This window comes from Primulina tabacum, chromosome 2, assembly GCF_025594145.1.
Source record: "Primulina tabacum isolate GXHZ01 chromosome 2, ASM2559414v2, whole genome shotgun sequence".
Lineage (NCBI taxonomy): Eukaryota > Viridiplantae > Streptophyta > Magnoliopsida > Lamiales > Gesneriaceae > Primulina > Primulina tabacum.
The window spans coordinates 3,104,405-3,126,420 of record NC_134551.1 but is presented as its reverse complement, the minus strand read 5'-3'; the positions used below and the strand labels follow the sequence as shown (position 1 = coordinate 3,126,420).

General features: G+C 35.1%; 3 protein-coding genes across 3 annotated transcripts; 2 read left to right on the top strand and 1 right to left on the bottom strand.

Annotated features, from left to right (window-relative positions):
* The first annotated feature begins 1,554 nt into the window (after positions 1–1,554).
* On the top strand, positions 1,555–4,762 carry LOC142525363 (protein SCARECROW-like). Its single transcript, XM_075629641.1, has 2 exons — positions 1,555–3,774; positions 4,167–4,762. The coding sequence occupies exons 1-2, from the start codon at positions 1,901–1,903 to the stop codon at positions 4,606–4,608; spliced, it is 2,316 nt and encodes a 771-aa protein (XP_075485756.1). The 5' UTR covers positions 1,555–1,900; the 3' UTR covers positions 4,609–4,762.
* A 4,552-nt stretch (positions 4,763–9,314) lies between these two features.
* On the top strand, positions 9,315–11,076 carry LOC142537162 (F-box/LRR-repeat protein At3g26922-like). Its single transcript, XM_075642721.1, has 3 exons — positions 9,315–10,384; positions 10,516–10,698; positions 10,777–11,076. The coding sequence occupies exons 1-3, from the start codon at positions 9,383–9,385 to the stop codon at positions 11,050–11,052; spliced, it is 1,461 nt and encodes a 486-aa protein (XP_075498836.1). The 5' UTR covers positions 9,315–9,382; the 3' UTR covers positions 11,053–11,076.
* Positions 11,077–19,405: 8,329 nt separating this feature from the next.
* On the bottom strand, positions 19,406–20,866 carry LOC142537274 (protein RGF1 INDUCIBLE TRANSCRIPTION FACTOR 1-like). Its single transcript, XM_075642823.1, has 4 exons — positions 20,782–20,866; positions 20,435–20,683; positions 20,199–20,339; positions 19,406–19,827 (listed from the first exon to the last, which is right to left on the bottom strand). Exons 1-4 carry the CDS (start codon positions 20,788–20,790, stop codon positions 19,525–19,527), a joined length of 702 nt encoding a protein of 233 aa, XP_075498938.1. The 5' UTR covers positions 20,791–20,866; the 3' UTR covers positions 19,406–19,524.
* Positions 20,867–22,016: the final 1,150 nt, after the last annotated feature.

The following is a 22,016-nucleotide window of genomic DNA, read 5'->3' as shown; positions in this document are numbered from 1 at the left end:
TCATCGTCAAACTTAAAATATGTCAAAATTAAATATTACGATAATTATTAAAACAAAAACAAAAACAAAAACAAAAAAAATGAAACGAACCGCTGTCACTTTTCAGAAATAGCGTAGATCCAAACCTAGCTAACGCAGAAGAGTGCAACACCAAAAAGGAGAGCATCGGAATGATCCGTCCCTTGAAATAGGGTCGGGTTGGAGATGATCTCATGCAAAATGGTTAAATATGTCATTGGTATTTTCGACGCAATGTTGTTTTTTCTAATAGTTGGATGCTACGAGGATGATGTTACTGAATTTGCATAGAGTGCCGTGCACATCCATTTGATTTATTTTGGGTTCCTCAAAATTGAAATAAATAGCAATGTGTGTAATCTCAGCCCACGTGCCTCTGTATAGAAGCTGAAAGTGGGGAAAAAGTCCGCAGCAGCGTCATGAACCTGACAGCAACTAGACGCTAAAGATTTCCATCTTTTGCAATAAATTGATACCCACCATTTTTTTTTATTCACTCCCCTCCCTCGAAGACTGTGCGATATCAGTGAATCGGCTGGCCGTAATATTTTCTTTGTATCTAATTCTAAATTTAAAAAACAAATATATTTAAAACAATTTAAAAAGGTAACATTGGAGTTTGCATGCGATGCACATAGATCAGCGCAACCAAAAAGGAGGAGGATGGGAGTCAAACGCAGACAAAAGCTAACAAGGAAACAAATGAAAAGGGGCCAAAGAGGAAAAGGCTGCCACGCTATGATGCCGTTGAAAGCAAAATGTCAAACGCTACGTTGCATTATAGGAAACCGAGTTTGCTTCATGGTATTACCTACTACACTTCTGATCACCATGTTGCGTCCTATCTCTACCTGCTCCTAAGCCCACCATTTATTATCCATCATACGCAAATTAATAATCTTTTTTTCACTCATTTACAAATTAATAATATGAATCATTTTTCAAATTAATTTAAATATAATATACGAGGAAGTTAATCGATTAATTAATGAGGCTTTTTTCGGGGAATAGATTTTTGTTGCCAACATCTTTATAGGATTAAGTTTTCGGTATTATGAGAAAATTAATACCCCTTCTCTCGAATTAAAATAAAAATAAAATAATACGATTTTGTTAACTTTTGGAAATTAAAATAAAATAAGAAAAAACTTGTGTGAAACGGTCTCATGGGTCGTATTTTGTTAGACGTATCTCTTATTTGAGTTATCCATGAAAAAATATTACTTTTTATGCTAAGAATATTACTTTTTATTTTGAATATCGGTAGGGACATTAATTCTTAGTGCTAAGAGTATTACTTTTTATTGTGAATATCGGTAGTGTTGATTCGTCTCACGGATAAAGATCCGTGAGACCGTCTCACCATAAACCTATTCAATAAAACAATAAGATTTTGTTAACTTTTGAATTTTCCAACTTTTTACAATTACAAAAAAAATTATAATAAAGTGTAACTCAAAATTTCTTTAGCGTACGTAACAAAGTTGAAGAATTGAAAATATTTCACACTCGTAGTTTGAAATTTTCCAAGACAAAAGTCAAATGCACAAGGACAAAAAGGCTTGATACTCGAGATTAGATACATCAAAGCATCCGTAATCTCTGTCGATGTTTTAATATTATCTTCTACTCAGGTGGAAGCTTGCACCACCACCATTGTACGACCACTAGAGCGACAGCTAGGAAATTGATGTGCGGGGGGGATGCGAGGAACTCCACAGAATCCCAATGCTTCTGTCTGAATCTTTGCGGCTCTTATCTCCTTGGATCCTCTTCTCATGAGCTATGGAGAAAAGATTAGTTTCCCATCCTCTGTCTATATAATCAATGATTAACAAGAACATGATCAGAAAACCGTAGCCTTGTTTTTTCCCTTGCTTGTATGGCGGCGAAGGCTTTTGCTTTTGGGGCTATCGAGGGTGATAACATACGTGCAGCTCGCGGGGGAGACACTGCTGATCATTTGAGTAATTATTCCACCGCTCCATTGCAGGGCTGCAGCAAAATGGTCAGAAAGAGGGCTGCGTCGGAGATGGAACTCCAACAAGCCGTCCACGGGGCCAGATTCCTCCGCCGGGCGGCCGCTGGTACCGCGTCGCCGCCGACACCTCATGGTGACTACGGGGATGTTACTAGTCTTCCTCTTCCTAACCCACAATCTCAACATTTAATACAAGCCCCCAGCTACTCCACGATGATGCAATCTAATTATAATAATGCCACGAATTTGAACACCAGGGCGGCGTCAGCCAGGTCAGACCCTTCTTTTTATTTTATTCAAAATAATGTTTATTACACCGCCGGAGCTACTAGCACCACCGCCTTGACTAATTTCACGGACTCCTCTGCCGCCTCCTCTAGCTTACCATCTCAAATCTCTTCTAGTACTCCTCCACTATGTGTTTTCTCGGGCTTGCCGTTGTTTCCTCCAGATGGAAGCAGAGGTGCAACTACCTTGCAGCTGTCTCCTGCTTCCACCAGCTGCTCTAGTTTAGTCACGGAGGAGACCGCAACATGGATCGATGGAATCGTAAAAGATCTCATCCAAAGCTCCAACGTCTCCATTCACCAACTCATTCTCAATGTCCGGGAGATTATTCATCCCTGCAACCCTAATCTTGCCACCCTACTCGAGTATAGGCTCCGTTCACTCACTACACCCAGTGATGACGTTAGGAGTGGTAGAAAGTTGGACATGTTGCCGCCTCTCAATTTTGAAAGCCCTTCCGAGCTTAGATTGCATATGCAGGCCGACAACAATAGTTTCTTGCTCTCACAGGGCCTTAACGCTGAGCCTATGATCAATCATGGCATAAGCTGGCCTCCCAGTAACACCCAGATCCACATTCAAAGCAATACTCCTAGGACGTCGAGTGCTCTTTCTTTTGCTTCCTCGCCGGTGACCATTCTTTCCAATTCTGATGAGATGCCTGAACAAGCTCAACCCCAGGACCAACACTTAGCGCATCAGCAGCGGCAGCTGAAGAGTCCGCCTGGAGATTCCACCACGAAACTAGGGAGAACAATCAACTCCGCTATCGAGACAAGGAAGGAAAAGAAAGAGGAATATAGACAACAGCAAAGAGACGAACAAGGCCTGCAACTTTTGACTTTACTCCTTCAGTGTGCGGAGGCGGTGTCAGCAGATAAATTGGATGAAGCTAACAAGCTGCTTTTGGAGATCTCCCAACTCGCCACACCATTTGGCACGTCTGCCCAACGAGTTGCTGCTTACTTCTCAGAGGCAATGTCAGCCAGGCTAGTCAGCTCGTGCATAGGGATATATGCTGCGTTGCCAACTGTGCCGCACAGCCAGAAGATGGCGACGGCTTTTCAAGTCTTCAATGGGATCAGCCCTTTTGTCAAGTTCTCGCACTTCACTGCTAACCAGGCCATTCAAGAAGCGTTCGAGAGAGAAGATAGGGTTCACATAATAGACCTCGACATCATGCAAGGGCTACAGTGGCCAGGCCTCTTTCACATATTGGCATCTCGGCCCGGTGGTCCTCCATTTGTTCGCCTAACAGGATTAGGAAACTCCGCCGAGGCTCTCGAAGCAACTGGAAAGCGCTTGTCAGATTTTGCGGAGAAATTGGGGCTGCCATTCGAGTTTTCGCCTATAACCGAAAAAGTTGGCAACCTCAACCCAGAGAATTTAAATGTGAGCAGCAGGGAGGCTGTTGCGGTTCACTGGTTGCAGCATTCGCTATACGATGTCACTGGCTCCGACGCCAATACGTTATGGTTCTTGCAAAGGTATCTGCAATTTCCTCTTTTATTACTTCCCAATCTTTCCCCACTTATTTGTCATATGTTACTGATTATCGCCTCAACTAACTAAGATTTTTAATAATATATAGGAAAGAAACACCAGCAATAATTCTAGTTATCTTATACTTGTCATGTTCGCATTGAACTTGAAGAGGAGCAAGTTACAGATACTAACCCCATGTTTATTTAGTGTTTTTGTAATAGATAATTGGAACCTGTTATCCTTGTAATGCACGTAGACTACATACAGACTGGTGTGAATGATTTGGCACAGTTGATGATGAATATTCTCTGTGGTCCATGCATTAAGTTTTACCACATTGTAGAAATCTATTTGATGCTTTTACTGTTTCTAATACTCGGGAAGCCTAACGCAGAGTATCCCCTAAAGTGGTCACAGTCGTCGAGCAAGACTTGAGCCATACAGGTTCTTTCCTGGGAAGATTCGTCGAAGCGATTCATTACTACTCGGCCTTGTTCGACTCTCTTGGAGCTTGCTACGGGGAAGAGAGCGAAGAAAGGCATGCAGTGGAGCAGCAACTATTGTCCAGGGAGATAAAGAACGTGTTGGGCGTCGGGGGTCCATCGAGAAGAGGGGAGGCCAAATTCACAAATTGGAGAGAAAAGCTTCAGCAATCTGGCTTTAAAGGTATATCGTTGGCTGGCAATGCCGCCGCCCAGGCCACTCTTCTGCTTGGAATGTTCCCTAGTTCTGGTGGCTACACTCTAGTGGAGGATAAGGGCTCCCTTAAGCTTGGTTGGAAAGATCTGTGTTTGCTCACTGCATCGGCCTGGAGGCCTTCCTTGTCCACCGAGTAGCAGCTACCCCACCAAACTGGGATACAGTGTTACAGTATCTTCTCCATTTCTTCAGTATTTGGAGAGTTTCCGATGGAAGAACTAAAGAATATTCATGTTCAGTGCTATTGAACATATATGAAATTTAAGTTGCGCCATGCCGAATTTCCCTTTTTTCCTAGTTTTAATCTCCAATGGAAAAGTATATATATATACATATCTAAATAATTTAGATTCTGAAAGATTTAATAGGATTTGGTATTAGTTGCAAATTTTAAATGATACAGCATAGATAAATTTGATTTTGAGAATTAGGTGTAAATCCCTAAATCAAAAAAATTAGGCCACTCCATAAATATTCTTTTTGTAGAATATATAAACTTTACAGTAAAAGCCAACACATTTGTACTAGTAAGAAAATACAAGTAAAATTATTAAAGCTACCTGGCAAATAAATTTTACTGGGAGAGGAAATTCAGTACCCAAGTATTTTTTTTAAAAAATGCTTCCATATGTGGTGCATTTTTATTAAATAAAATTAGTATTTAATCTATTCACACACATTTTGATTTTTGATAATCGGGTATATGAACATTAAAGTGTCCCTTCGCACGCATCAGTATTAAAATTTAGTGTTAAATAATTTTTGTGTGAAAAATTCAGATATTATATTAAAACTAAAATCATTTTGTATAATAAAAATATTTATGTTATTGATAATATAATTATTAAAAATATAGATGAAGATAAAAAAATATTTTATTAAGATATGATACATATAGATTATATACACATTTATTAAAATAAATTTCTATGATTTTTTATTAAATAAAATAATTTTTTTGTAATTTGAGAAAACTATTTTTTAATTTATTAAAAAAAAAACTAAAATTAGAATAGATAATATATCTAATCTACTCTATACTATTCTTTTAAGTTTGAGTCCTTCAAATGACAAACTTTTGATGTTATTATTTGCTTTAATACTTACATATATTATATGTAATAAATTGCTAAAACTTTAATGTAAATTACATATAAATTAACGAAGGGAGTCTTTCTTTCTTAAGAAAAAAGTTGTAGGTTTAATTCTTTAATAATTGTCGAGTGCTGGCTTCCCCCAGCAAATGTGATCAAAGTTAAAGCCAAAGTTTCTCTTCGAAAACCTCTTCTAACATAATCACCCCAATCACTTCCCCATTTTCTTGGAAGTGTTTCAAGAATTTTCTGTCGGAATAAGATATAACCTTGATTATGTTTATTTTATGTATTTTTTGTTGGGTATTATTTTGGCGCGCTCAAATATGATGTAAATAGATTTTTTTAGTAAGATCGTATTTTATATCATCATATGCAATTTCAATTTGTTTCTGGTTTTAGATGTTGTATATATTTTTAATTCTTAATGTTATAGATAGTTCAATTATAATTACAAAATTGTATTAAAAATCATAAAATAACATGCAGAGAAAAAATAAAACATTTAAATGCAGTATAAAGATGGATTATTTGAGAAAATTAATATAAGAGTTACATTTTATCCTCTAAATGATATAAATTACTACAATCAATGTATATTGTAGTGCTAATTCATTATCATTTATCATTTTTATACTATTAGTTATATATCAGGTGGAATAATTAGACTACTAATTAATTATATATTAGGTGAAATAAATATAAATTTTTGATATTTTATTTTTGCCCTTAATATATATATATATAACTCTAATTGCTGTAAGGGCAAAAATAAAATATCAAAAATTTAATATATATATATATATATATATATACACACACACACACTATTATATTAAGTGTGAGGGCCTTAGAATAACTACCTTTGAGGACACCAAAATATTAAATTTCATAATTACCCTTCTTATTCTACTAAAAATCTTTTCAAGTCAATTCATATTTTAAATAGAAAAAAATCAAAACAAAACTTCCCTTTTAAATCGAACAATTTTTCTAAATCGAAAATAATTTTGTGTTAATTATTTAGTATTATTTGATCAAATTATCAAATTAAAAATAATAATAGCACATGCAATACATGTGCATCTTTTACTAGTCCTTATTAAGTTTTGGATTTGTACTGATAAGAAAGTCCTTTTTGTATTGTGCCAATTAGAAAACATAGCTCATGATCAACATTTTTATTTAGATATAGATATAGATATAAATAAAAAATGTATTTTTATTATCAATAATATATTCATTTTTAATGTATCATCGTTATTGGATTTCTAAAAAATTATGTGGAAAATTTTCATGTAATTATTCTAACAATAAACAATTTAAGATGATAATAGAAAATTTACAATGAAAAATTTTGTCATTTTTTTTACACTTTTATAAGTATAATATATAATATATTTTTTAATTTTTTTCTTTTACTATTTTTAATGTTTCTCAAATGTATTTTTATTATCAGATATATATTAATCTTTACATAATATTATTTCAATTTCTTATATAGCAATTTTCTATTAAAAAAATAAAAAAACACTAATATGATTCTCATATGTTTAATGAGGTCAAAAAAATAAATACACCAATTAAATGAATAAGCAATATATTAACTTCTACAAGTTCAATATCTCAAATTGGACCATAAATTTTATATATTTTTTCATCAATTCCCGTGCAATTGATACAAACAATACATAGTTTTGAGTAGGTCTCTTGTGAGACGCTCTCGCGAATCTTTATCTGTGAGACGGGTCAACCCTACCGATATTCACAATAAAAAGTAATACTATTAGTATAAAAAGTAATACTTTTTATGTATGACCCAAATAAGAGATACGTCTCACAAAATACGATCCGTGAGATCGTCTCACACAAATTTTTGTCCATATGTTTTTTTAGAAATGTAATAAAATCACAATACAAGAACCTTGTTTATCATCCATATTTCCAAGTGTAGAGATGATTGAAGGCTTTAATTGCAGTGCCATTTGGAATTAGTTTAAAAGTCAATAACAAAATATTCCTGATAACTAAAGAACAAATATATCATAGTATTTAAGAATAATTGTTCTAAATTCTTAAATACGATTTCTAATGAATTATTGTTATTGGTAAATGTCGATATTTAATGTACGTGATTATAGCTTAAGAATAATCTTATTATTTCGGGATTGATTTAATATTAATTGGGATTTGTACTTGTTCAGAATATAATATTTACACTCTCGGCAGTTTGAAAATTGAAAGATATCCTTTTTATATAATATATACTAAAAAAATATACACCTATATTATATTATTATTAATTAATTTTGAATAATGTATAGTAATCGAGTTAGTCCGTAATTATGATGTGGAACTAAACTAAAATAAATATTAACAAAAACTAACAACATCAAAGAAGGGAAAAAAGAAGATCGTGTGAAAGTTTAAAAAATATAGTCATACAAAAACCTAATTTCCAAATTAAATAATTTATTATAAATTGTGACGCCTACATTATTAATGTTATTTTTATTTAATAATTATAATTATTCAATTAGTTTATTTTGAAAGAAATATGACACATATTAAAAGAAAGCGTGTAGGAATTGACGACAGTCAAGAAACCTGCCATTTTTGACGAATAATACATGCAGCCTCAAAATTTTGACAATTGAGTAAGGATGGCAATGGGCTTGGGCCGGGACGGGGGCGGGTTTGCCATCCCCATCCCCGAATGACATCCCCACCCCTATACCCGCCCCAATCCCCACTTTTTCGGGTTCGGGGAATCCCCAAATCCGAAACTTCGGGGATCAAATTCCCATCCCCGCCCTCATTCCAGTTTTAAAAATATTAATATGGCAAAATGATTGCGGATTCGGAGATTTTATCAAACCAAAACTTATTATTAGAGATAATTTTAATATTAATATTAATATTAATAATAATATGATTATTAATATTTTAAAAAATAATAATATTATTATATTATTAATAATAATAATACTATTATTTTATTATTGATAATATATTTTCGGGGCGGGTTCGGGGATGGGGATAGTAATCCCATACTCGCCCTCGAACTACATCGGGGATTTTTAAAAATCCCCGAATCCGAACCCAAGCCCGAAAAAATCGAGGATCCCCATCCCTGTTTCGGATTTTTTCCGCGGGGCCCCAAACCCGTGGGGAAAATTGCCTTCCCTACAATTGAGACGGCATGCGTCTCTTCTTTTGACATTCAGACTCTCGAATTTTCTTGTTGATGGTATGAGAAAACACCTATAAATAGAGGTGATTGAAGTCCTTAAACACACATTTCATAAAAAATATACACCATCTATAGAGATCGTGAAGTGATTAGAAGGCTTCAATCGGAGTAAAATCAAAAGAATTACAAATTATTCAATGGTAGGAGATATGCTCGATCTATTTTCGCATATTAATTATCATGTTTATATATACGTAAAAACATGATTTCTGATGTATTTCTCTTTTTAAGATGGCAGATTATTTGAATTTTTTCCAGTCGTTCTTTTTAAATATTCTTATTATTAATTGGCAATATTAAAGCATTTTCAAACTGCCATTAGTTTCTCAGCCATTTTTTCCGTTTTCTCCACTGCACGGCCAAACAAACCGCTACTGTAGCTGTCATACCTACCTCTTATCTGCATGCCCGATCGATATTCATCCTCTCCGTGAAATTTTCCGGCGAGTCTTTTTCTTTATTGTTCCAAGAAATGGCGGCGTCCAGTATATGATATTTGAATCGGTGATTGAAAGCTCGATATTCTAGTGAATATTTTTCTTTAGTTACTCCACGCCTGAAACAATGAAGGCTAACACCAGTATGCTCCCGACCACCATCGAAGATTTACCGGAAGATGTACTCGTCCATATACTCTCGTTTTTGCCTACTTTGGACGCAAATTGTACCAGCATACTGGCCCGGTCATGGCGCAATCTTTGGCACCAGGTACCTGGACTTCGTTTTGACATTCTTCCTTTTTACAAGAAATCTTCGCAAATCTATTCCCCCGCTCGAGCTTCATTCGCGGACTGCATAGGGCGAGCATTTTTTCTACTACCACCCCACAGGCCTCTCAAATATTTTCAACTAGCTTTTCACCACGCGGATTTCGGAAACCGTGAAATGGAAGTTCGCTCGTGGATTCGCAGCGCAGTCAGACGTGGAGTTTTAAAACTAGAACTACGTTTTTACAGCCACCCTTGGATGGAGGTCAGACCACGGACATGGAGGATATATTTTGAAGACTGGAGATATATCGAAAACATGTCCGAGACATTTGAGTTCTTGTTCTTAAATATTATGAACAGCTCAGTCACGGAAGTTCAACTCCATAATTGTGCTTTTAGTTTCCCTTCCAATGTATCTGCGGGATTTGAATCCCTCAAGATATTGGTGCTACATGATGTGCTGTTGACGCACAAGCACCAGATAGAATGTTTGGTGTTATTATGCGTCAATCTCGAAATATTGCAATTGGAGTCGATACAGAATACAGGGGTGGATGAATTTCGCATTCACCTAAAAAGGCTTAAGAAATTAACACTGAAAGGCCATTTCAGGTTTGCTGACTTTGATGATAGTGCTCTACTTTTAATGGATATCGACACACCAGAACTTATTTCATTGACAGTGGTCGATTTCGGTGTTTGGTTCAGCTCTATACGCCTCAATGTGCCATCATTGGTTGAAGCTGATTTCGATTTCAGCAGAAGATATTCCAGTAATTACGATCTTTGGCATAGTTTGATTATCTACTTTCAGGGTGTGGAGCGGCTGCGCATTCAAAACATGTGGCGTTTTCCGGTAAACTATTCTCTTTCCATCGATGTATTCACTCTAGTGTTGGATTGTGTTAGGGATCGATGCATGTATATGATATCGGTAAACTATTCTCCTTTGTTCATGTATACTAAATGCTAATTCGTATTTGGCAGCCGAAAATGCTGCCTACGTTCAGTTATCTCAAAAAATTGGAGCTGATTACTGGGTTTGCCGAGAAAGATCGACTCGGTATATGCGCCTTTCTTGAAGCATCACCTATGCTTGAAATGATAATCATGGATTATGACAACCTCACGGTCGGCTGGTTTGATTTCGATGGTTTTCATGACGATGAAGTAAGTGATTTCATTTATTATACTAATTGTCGTCTATCTGATATTAATCATTGTTTTTTTGTCTGGTTAACATTGTAGGACAAGATGGATAACAATTTTGTTGATCTCAAAATACCAAGACTTAAAGAAATTAAGTTGACAAATTACAGAAATAGCAGGAACGAGCGGTATTTGGTGGAGATGTTCAAGGCAAACAAAGTGATCTTGGAGAAGATCGTGGCTGTTCCGCCAAAATGTTCCGGTAAAGCACCGTCGTCCCCGATAGTGCTTTGGGAATCTAAACCGCTTGCATTGGTACGTGTATGTTTATTTGGTCCAATTACATCTTTCTTTCAATCTCGTATGAATAATTGAGGAAATCATCATGCACATGTTCTGTTCTGAGCTGGAAAGAGAAAATTCATCGCACTATTTATTAATATGCTTGAAGAGTCTTGATTGTTGGTAGTTTGCGATGCTTTTTATTTGAATACTTGGTTTGACTCAAAATCTTTTTGCTCTGCATCTTCTGCTTCATTGAAATTCTTCATTTCAACCTGATAATCTGCCCACAGCATGTGCACGTACTGCAGCAACGATTTTTATGTTCTATTATTCTTTGCTGCATAATCTGATGCTTAAATGTGCATAATTTGAAATAATTCTTATTATACTTTCCTTTTCAGAATTAGAACAAGATTCTTAATGTTATCTTTTTGGATATGAATATCTTTGGCAGATTATTGACAAATTAACTTTGTGAGTCTGATTAACGAGACGAACCTATCACTAGTAGACATGCATGCATGTAGTCTGTATAGTGAATTTGATCAGATTGTTTTTACGATTTTCTATAGAAGGAAAACGTCCAAGAAGATCTGGAACACAATTGAAAATATATGTTCAACGAAAAGTATGTTTCTATAGAAGGAAAACGTCCAAGAAGATCTGGAAAGAATTCTCAGTGGATTGGATGCTTTTCTTTAGGTTTTGAAAGGCTTTATGTACGCTAGTATCGATGAAAACTGCACAGATATGTTTCATGCGGAATTCTAACCTTCCTTAAAATGATTCCCCTTTTGGCTGGAAATTTTCTCCCCGATTGAATTTCTCAAAGGAGCCCGTACTTTTCCCTTTGGGAAACAACCAATGAAACTTTTAGCTATATATTAGTGCAAAAATCAGTCATTCCAAAATTAATTTTAAATTATTAAAAAAATAAATATATACATATAATGATTGACATGTTTATTATAAAAATTATTTTAAAATGTGATCGCATTTTTTATATGAATTGACTAAAAATATAAATTATAATAATCAATAAGGGTTAGCTTCGTTTTTAGGATGTGATAATTGAATGATTAATAATGTGATTGATAATTGATAATTGTTTGATACGATAAGATATGTAATTTGAGAGATATATAATATCATGTGTGGTGTAAATTTAAGAAGAGTGATAAAATCATGACAAACTTATTTATGACCAAAATACCCTTTAATCTTTTATTTTAATTTATTTCTCATAAATTTTTACTTCTCCCCAAACCTAATGCCTGTTTGCCAAAAAATTGAGACGCGAATTGGAAACCCTCACCATTTTCTTCGTCCGTGAAGATCGAAAGACGAGGTGAGATCCGTGTTATTCTGAACCGAAGATCCAACATAAAGCAGGAACATGTTGTTCTGATAAATTTTTTTACAGGTGAGCTCAGTTTTTTTCGGATCTTTCTTAGAAATGAGGATCTACGGTTGACCACTTTGAATTTCGAAGCTATTATGCAGCGGTCGATTCTTCGGAAGAGATAAGAACAATGGCGGTACAAGACCCAATTGCAATTTTTTAATTCACAATCAGGGGTATTTTGGTCATTAATCTTTCTGAGTGTAGCTAGATAAATATTATCCTTCTTCAATGCATGGATTTATTCTCCAACTCAAACAGGAAAAGTTGTCTAACAAATAGTCAATGTCAAATACAAAAATGAAAGCAAACAAAAGATTACTAAATAATCCAACCTTAATAATACTGACCAAACTAGGCCTAAAAGCATATATTATCTCGGTTTTAGAAGGATGTTCTGTAGGCGACATATTAAACTCGGTTTTAGAAGGATGTTCACTTTACAAAAATGCCTAAACCTTTCTTTTTACTTCCATCTATCGTGGCTACGCTAACATACTAATCGCCTAACTCCAATTTATTTCAGGCCCTTCTTCTTTTATGTTGTATCTTCTTTGTTATATCAAATTCAGAGTGATTTGACAATTTCATATTGTATTCTGGAAAACAATAGTGTGTGTCTCTGTGTATGTACTGATTTTATGATCTTTTCATCACCCTGAATGCCCAGGCATAGTAATAGATAACAAAATTTGTCATCCCAACAACTATGACTTTTACTAGTGCGCGCATGCTGGACTGATTGTGAGCATTTTTTTTGTTGTATTACCTGTCTTGAAGGAGAGTGGGTGTTTCATGCCGTGTTCTGTTTATTTCTTTGACTGGGAGAGTTCAGTGCTACTACAAAATGAGAGCCGTGTTCTGTTATGGTGAAGTAAGTGGTTTGTTGATGGCTCTCAGAGTCAGAGGTAATGCTTTGTAAAGTATTTTGACCAAAACTGCAGTATGAGGTGATCTATGGGTCACAAACCACAACTCTTCCAAAGGTGAGCAAAATAAGACTCACACTGCATGTATACTTGATACTTAGCATAGAAAAGAACAATTTGTGATGCTATTATTGTGCCCATCTCTTCTCTTTTGATGTAATTATTGTAATTTTAGTCCCGAGTCCCGACCGTAGTTTTCTGGTAGAGAATGGCATGCGAGCTTCTAAAATCGCCGATCTGGAGAAAAAATAAGGCTAGCCTTGGGAGGAAGAATCACCCATATCTACCTGCATAAAGCTTTATTTCGTAGCCAAAAAGAGCTCTGCTTTCACTTACAAAACTAACAAAAAAGTTTAAGATCAACAACCGTTGTCAAGATCTACACAACATTTTTGCTATACTCGACCATAAATGTTACGGTGGTTATGAACAATTTGCCCAAATCCTTGTCTTGATTCTTGCACCATAAAAACTACAAAATGAATCACAAATCTAAACAAAAATATGGATTCAACTCAACAAAAGGAAGTCCTTTATTCCATAAGAATAAAAACAAAACAAAACAAATCAAAAAACACACTAAACTGGAAGTGCGTGTTCCCACTTGCATAAAGCGAACTACACAAATTAATTAACCTTGATTCGACTCCCAACATCACTGATTTGTGAGGAATCATCTTCTGAATTGTACCCGCTTGGAGTTCCATTCGGGGTTGTGGAATTTGAGCTCCAGGCCACTTCCCTCCTCCCTTTTGACTCATTCGAAGCCGACCCATCGAATTATTGACTTGAAAATCTTGATCTTGATCTGCCCTCTTCTTGGAGGAAGTCTCTGTTCCCGAGACTTGAAATTCATGGGCATTCTGAAAATTGAGAAGATTCGGTAGTTGAGAATAGGAAATTGTGAGTGAGTGAGTGAGTGAGAGAGTAGAAGGGGGTTCAATAAATAGAGGATCGATCATTTGTTCCTGGAATATACTTGGTTTCCAAGATTGCATACGACCACGTGGGCCATGCATATGACGCAACGTACGATCGTAATTAATAAAGCTTCTTCATTACGCAACCCTATAACTTAAGAATGTTCTATTATTACTGTTATTAATTATTTTGAGGTGGTCTTCTCATTTGTCTATTTTTATTTTATTTTTGGTCCAAAATAATTTTAAGTTGCATTTCGGTTGCAGCCAGTTATATACATTTTTTTTAGTTGTTTTTAATTGAGTGTTTATGTGACATTAAAAAATAATGAAACACCAAAAAAACCCAACACGTCTAATTTTATGTGGGCATTCCGGTGAAAAAGAATATTAAAAGTGAACATGATCGAACGAAGAGTAAGTTTCTTGTGAGACGGTCTCACGAATTTTATCTGTGAGGCGGGTCAATCCTACCGATATTCACAATAAAAAATAATACTCTTAGCATAAAAAATAATACTTTTTCATTAATGACCCAAATAAGAGATCTGTCTCACAGAATACGACTCATGAGACCGTCTCACACAAGTTTTTGCCCCGAATTAAAAATAAAAAATTTACAAGTAACATGATCAAAATTTTAATTTTGTCCTTATCAGTATATTTTGGCATGAGATTAATGATAAAATATTTAAGATGTTGAAGTATGTTATTTTTATTTAAATATTTAAATACGGTATCTAATGCGCCAACATAAGACAAAATTAAAAGATAATTTAAATTTAATTCTTAAATCTTGTGTAGTAATATCTTTTGTGTGCCCTATTTTTAAATTAATTTAAATAAACAATAGGATTGTGATACCACAAAATATATATTTGTATTCTATGTTGATGTGATCCGGGTGAAATGAACGAGTCGGGTCGGGTGCTCCACCGAATCTACTATCAAAATGTTAGGAAAAAATAAGAGCTGGAAGTCTGGACCAAAAGCTTGCTTCCCGGGATAAATATGAAAATCTGCAACCAAGAAGACAACCACGTGAATTGGCGCCGGAGGGGTGTCCGGCGTGACCACTCAGATGCTTAAGTCAGTGAATAACTCAAGCAAAGAACCAATGTAACCAAGTGATGGTTGTGAGATTGGTGTGAGAGATGAATGATAAATGCATAATAAATGAGAACATTCAATGTGTGAATAGAGAGTAAATGCAAAGAGTGAACCTGGTATTTATAGTAGAGATGCAATTATGACTTCGTTCTTTGTGTTTGAGCATTAATTATAGTAGGGCGGCTGATTATACACTATTGTTCTGACATGTCAAATCTCATACTAGTCACATCAAGCCCACTTGATTTTATCAACAACTTGCATTGGTGTCAGAGATAGGTCGGCTGCATGTACCCTACTTTAACGACGGTATTAAATGCGGCACTCATATCGAAGTGGCCCGGGTAAAATGTTTCTCGGGATTTCTTCCGAGGGCCCGGGCATACAATGTCCCGGGGAAATTATGTCTCGGGTGCTTCCATGGCTCGGCCTCTTGACTGACCGGCCCCTCCATGGATTCTTCAATCCGTTCTCCCCTCGTCTCGGGCAATCCTATAACTAGGATGTCAATCCAGTTTTTCGCCTTATTGACTTGGAAACAGTCCATGCTTTTGACCCGGGCACCTTCCATGGACAGGCTCCATGGCCCGGGACGTCCCGGGCATTATCCATGACCCGGGACATCCCAGGGTATCATCATTATTTTGAAATGCCTGCAATTAGGGGGTTTGAAGGTCCCGAGCATTATCCATGACCCGGGACATCCCAGGGTATCATCATTATTTTGAAATGCCTGCAATTAGGGGGTTTGAAGGCATGTTTAGCTAGAGTTACAAGGTTGTATATGTTGTGTTAAAATTTTTTGCGTATCTTCTATTTATCATGAGTCTAGATGATAGTTATTCGAATCTTTTGGCTTAACATGTAATTTAAGTTGTATTTGAATTGATAGATTTAAGTGAAATTCTTTTATTATTAATTTTAAATTGCATATTTTGGATGAATCTAAAAACTATTAAAATTGATATTAAACGTTCTTGGTGAAGTGAAATTGTAGCGCCCTTACCCGAGCCACTACTAAACAGACTAATAAACATGCAACATTAAAGCTTAATAACAACAATTAAACAGCGGAAATCAATTACTTAATCATCTTACAACCCAAACGAAAACAGAGCAATAACATCAGTCTTAAACATTATTACAACCACAACGAAAACATAATTCTGAACGAGAAAACGATAAACCACAGAAAACCTCCACTGGATCACCACCGAAAACCCAACTGCTCTAGCCACTGCCCTGGTCGTCCGAACCGTCCAACCTAAGACCTGCCCCGTGGAATGGGGTGCCCAAGATGAAAACAAAGGCGTGAGCGACAATCGCCCAATACGAGAATGTACGAGTATACAAACTAATATGATGCATGCGAAATGCAATATGCTCGGATATCAAGGATCAAGTCAAGAATCTCATGATCAGTCTAGATGCGCCTGAGTGTGTAGTCTCTGATCTGCCCTAGGCATGTTTTGACTCCCACACTCATCATCAAGACGTGGACCTGCAATGTCCAGGTCATCAGAGCCCGCGGGTCCCGTCGGACACTGTGGCTCTCGATGCCCATCGTCCACAATACATAATAGGGCTGAGCGGCCCCAACAAACGAGGTATATCTCAAAAGATATCAGGCTCAGCACGATGTGTCATGCATAATATGCCAAAGCAATAAAACATGTATCATGCAACAGATAAATATGCAGCATATAAATGTGTATACTACGCTTGGATATCTCAGTCAGTACATCACGTACCTCACTAAAAATATCTGACAGAAAGCTCTGAACCTAGACAATACCAACATAATAAAATCACTATCAAACCAGAACAAACATGCTACAAGTTCTCCCTAATGATCCTTAAATCACTATTTAAGGCTTTAGGATTATACCTGCATCCGTCGTCAGCCCGCTGATGATGTCTCGATCTCAGATCACCGACCTCTCCTCGAGTCGACACTAGCTCCGAAACTTCCCGACACCAAAGTGCCCTAAAAACTAGCTAGAAAACCTAATATAACTAGAACTCTCTCTGAAGAATGCGGTGAAGGAAACAAAAGAATTCGGCTTCCATTTATAGGCTGCATCCGCACTATTTCAGAAATCCGAATCAATCTTATCTGCCACGTGTCAGAATCTCATTGGTCTAGTTGGATTTCTCGAGATAATGAAATCTGAAGTAGATCGGTTTATCCATCTAAAATTCAGTGGATACCAACAGCTTAATCCCGATTTATCAATTCCTTAATAATACTTAATTAACAACTCATTAATTATCTCTTAATTAATACTTAATTCAAAACAAGGATTCGGGTCATTACATAAATCTTTTTTATATCTATTTGATCGGAAAAATAACTAAATTTTGAGTAGGTCTTTTGTAAGACGGTCTCACGAATCTTTATCAGTGAGACATGTCAACCCTACCCGATATTCACAATAAAAAATAATTGTCTTAGCATAAAAAGTAATAATTTTTCATGGATGACCCAAATATGAGATTCGTCTCATAAAATACAACCCGTGAGACCGTCTCACACAAGTTTTTACCCTAAATATTTATTAAAAAATAGTAGACTAATACTTAAATCAAAATAAAAAAATATGCAAACACAAATATGCAATTTCCATTATGTTAAAATTTTTTTTAACAATGCAAAATCTTCAAAAATTCGAGATATTTGCTATAAGTGGTTCTATTTTATGGACCCAATGTAGAAATTTCTACGTTGTGGGGGTCCATAAAAACTTTGTGCATGGTTTCATCTAAAATAATATACCAAAAAATGTTCATTTCGGGGATAAGAAGGTGTAAAGTCCATAATACAAGCCCACAATGAAAGCTAACTCAATATAATGCAAGACTAATAGACAATAGTCCATATTTATGCGTAACAAAAATAAAGAAAGTAAACAAAATTTCTAACAAGTATAGGCAGTTGAGAGCATGACTAATTTTATTCATGATAATTTCCAAACGACACATATATTGGTGTACCATAATTGTCTCTGTTGAGTGGACCGATCTAACCATTACGCTTGGGATGCTTTGCAATTTTAAAAATTTGAGTTGCACTATTGCCACCAACTATAACTTTTGGTAAAGCGACGAGTGCTCGGTTCTACAATTTGTATCAGAGTCAATGTCACGAGTTCGATTCTCATAGATTGTAAGAAGTACAATTATTGAGATGATTATTGTTGATGTGCAATAATTGTCTCTGTTGGGTAGAGCGATCAAATCATGACACTTGGGTTGCTTTGCAGTTTAAAATATTTTAGTTGCATCATTACCACCAGTTATAACTTCTTATAAAGCGACAAGTGATCGGTCTTACAACATATTTTCAATAAATTTGTAATTCATCATAATTATAAGAGTGGTACACAAGAATTAAAATTGCAAAGAAACAAACATAATCAAAACTATAATTTTTCTTTATAATAATAATAATAATTAAATGTAATAGCTCGGTGATTCATACTCAAATTGATTATACACATGCATATTGTTGTAAATACATTTATTATTGTACTAATCGTAATATTAGTGTTACTAATTAAACAGTGAGCATTTCATATAAACAATGTGCTAATTGCATTAATCCCCTTGTGAAAATTTTAAAACACATAAAATCTCCTAAAAATAATAAAAAGCGGATATATCTTTATTTTTTTAAAAAAAATAAAATACATTTAACTACTATATTATAAAAATTCAAACACATTTACCCCTTCTAGTAGAGGATTTTATGTCTGGTTTTCTAAAAATCACATGGTCTATAATGTACATACAATATATATATAGGAGGTGTTGATGCAATTAAGTACTCTATAAACAATTGATCCCAAAACTTTAGACAATGTACGTTTAGAAAAAAATTTTGTGATCATTTATCAAAATTCAAAATCACTCTAAACGTAACGAGGTTAAACACTATATGGTCAAAATTATTTGAAAGTCATAAATTATTTCTCAAACAATCACCTCTTTCAACCGTACTATATAGTTTAAATTATATTTGGAAAAAAAAATCAAGAAAATGTACACACCTCAACTTGGGAACTGGGAAGCACGTGATGCCATTAAGACAAAACACCCGACCAATATGATTAATAATAAACTTAAAGAGTCTCAAGAAATTGAACAAGATTTCTTTAAGAAAAATAATATAAAAATTATTTAATATTTATCATATTTTATTCTAACACAATGGTGACCTATGAGGAATGCCTTTCCTCCTACTCATGCTTGTGGCCATGTCCTCATCTGTTACTGTATTAGACAATCTTCCACAAACATATAGTCCACTTCGCTTTTTCCTCACAAGCTCAGTGCAAGAAAAGCTCACGTTATCGGAATCCGAGTCCGAGCTCAACGTCGTGTACATCGTCTCGTCGTCGTCCCCCATGTCTTGAGGAACGAAGAAATCTGGACTAAGTTGTAGGGTTTTGCATACTTTCAGGAATGGAGAAAGATTCTTGTAGTGTTTAAGGACATAATCAACCTGACAAATTTTTTTTTAACAAAATTCATATAATTAAGAAGGGAAGATCATTAAACTCAATTTTAACCAACATGGTAAATACAATTTTGAAAATTGGGCTTGTTGGCTACTTCTTGATCCTTTGTTCTTTGTCAATGATTGCTTATTTTCCTAATATGAGAATCTGTGAAGTGAAATTCATTTGAATAACACCACAAAATAATTTTATTTTGTCCAGCCATTCGACTTAGTTGACTGAAAATTTAATCCAAACCAAATATATATATATAAGCATGATTCTATTAATTTGGGATCCAAAAATTGTATGATGATGAATAATCAATTATATGAATTCAAACAAGAATCTTATTTTTGAGATTTACATCAAGTACCTTGCAACCAAGTGAGCAATGGATGAAGGGTTCTTGGAGGCTCCTATCACAAGAAGTGCAGTAGTTTCCAGACCCTTTGAACTGCCTGTTCTGTGGCCTTTTCTTGATAAACACCACCTTCGCGGCATTAATCGTATACGCCTGCACGGAAAAGATTACACAAAATCAATGCTAAGATTGTTTTAATTTCATTTAGAGTTAAACTTTCAAACAATTTTGCAAAATCTATATATAACCTGAATGTTTGAGCAGTCCATTAGCTTCTCAAGATCTTCCAACCTAACAACTTCATGATACACGTACCGACGAATCTGAAGAAGCCTGTGGGATCGATGAGAAGCGACACAGTGGGGGCAAATACTATTGCAACAATCTAAACAACAAATATTCTTCTCGTTTTTCTTCAAACTGTCGTGAATCGGGCAAGAGGCGAAGAATTTCTGCGCGTAGAGAGATTCCAACCATGCAGGTTTGTCATGATGCTCCTAATTGTAACGAACCATACAAGTTCAATTTAGATCATAGCAGAAGAAAATATCAATTCAAAGGAAAAAAAACAAGTGCACAAGATGAAAAAACCTACCATGATCATGTATGTTCTTGGGGGGAGTTTTCTTGATTTGATTGGGTAGCCCGAGAAAATGGTGTTTTGTAACTCGAGAAATGAAATAAAAGGTTAGGCTGTGGATGCCAATGCCATTTATGGAGTACTATAAAGGAGAGGAGGAAATAAATTATTTTTAAGTCGGTACAATACAAGAATATTTAATATTAAATATTATTTTTTCCATTTAATATTACCGCATCGAGTTTAAGTGGCATGATTTTCAATATGATATGTATAATACACTTGTCTCATATTTTAAAAATTAAATATTTAAAATTAGTTTATAATAGACTTACAATGGAATTCTATAGCAACTTTGGTTAATCATTTTCGTAAAGCGAGGACGAATACGAAGTAGTTGCTATAGAGGCCCATTGTGCAGTCACGCGGGCGGGGGCCCGGGCTCGGGTGTGACAATATGGGTTTTCAATATATAGATTTTAATAATTCAATATAAGTGACATTTTTTTTGCTAATATATATTGGCTAGAAAAATAGACGAGATATATAGTTTTAATTATTACATAAATGTGAACTTACTTAACCTGTACGAAAATTGTACAAGGATCCATATATCTTAGTACATTATGAACTCAAAATTTCCGAGGCATACTAAGTCAGCCTGAAGAAAATTGAAGCATGCTTAATTTGCCGGTGGAGGCAAATTATAAATGGCATAGATAATGCAACCAACCAGCAGAGATTAGAGAAAAGATCGTGAAACTTTGTCCGATCCGTGTAATAAAGTTAGATATTCATTCAGCTTAGAAGTAAGAAATAGATTAGTCGGCAGCTCAGTAAATTCCACGCAACGGTATATATTAGCATTAATGGAAGTGATGAGCATCTTAGATAAGACAATTCTCGATTGCGATAACTTTTGATCCCAAAACAAAGGATTTTGAGTAGGTCTCTTGTGAGACGGTCTCACGAATCTTTATATGTGAGACAGATCAACCATACCGATATTCACAATAAAAAGTAATATTTTTAGCATAAAAAGTAATATTTTTTCATGAATGACCCAAATAAGATATCTGTATCACAAAATACGACCTGTGAGACCGTCTCAAATAAGTCTTTGCCATGAATTTTATTGGAAATTTATTTCATCGACATAGACAATATTTGTGTATCCGTTATGTTCTTACTATTTTAATAATATATGCAAGTGTTCTGATATATATAACAGATATGATTATGAATTAAGA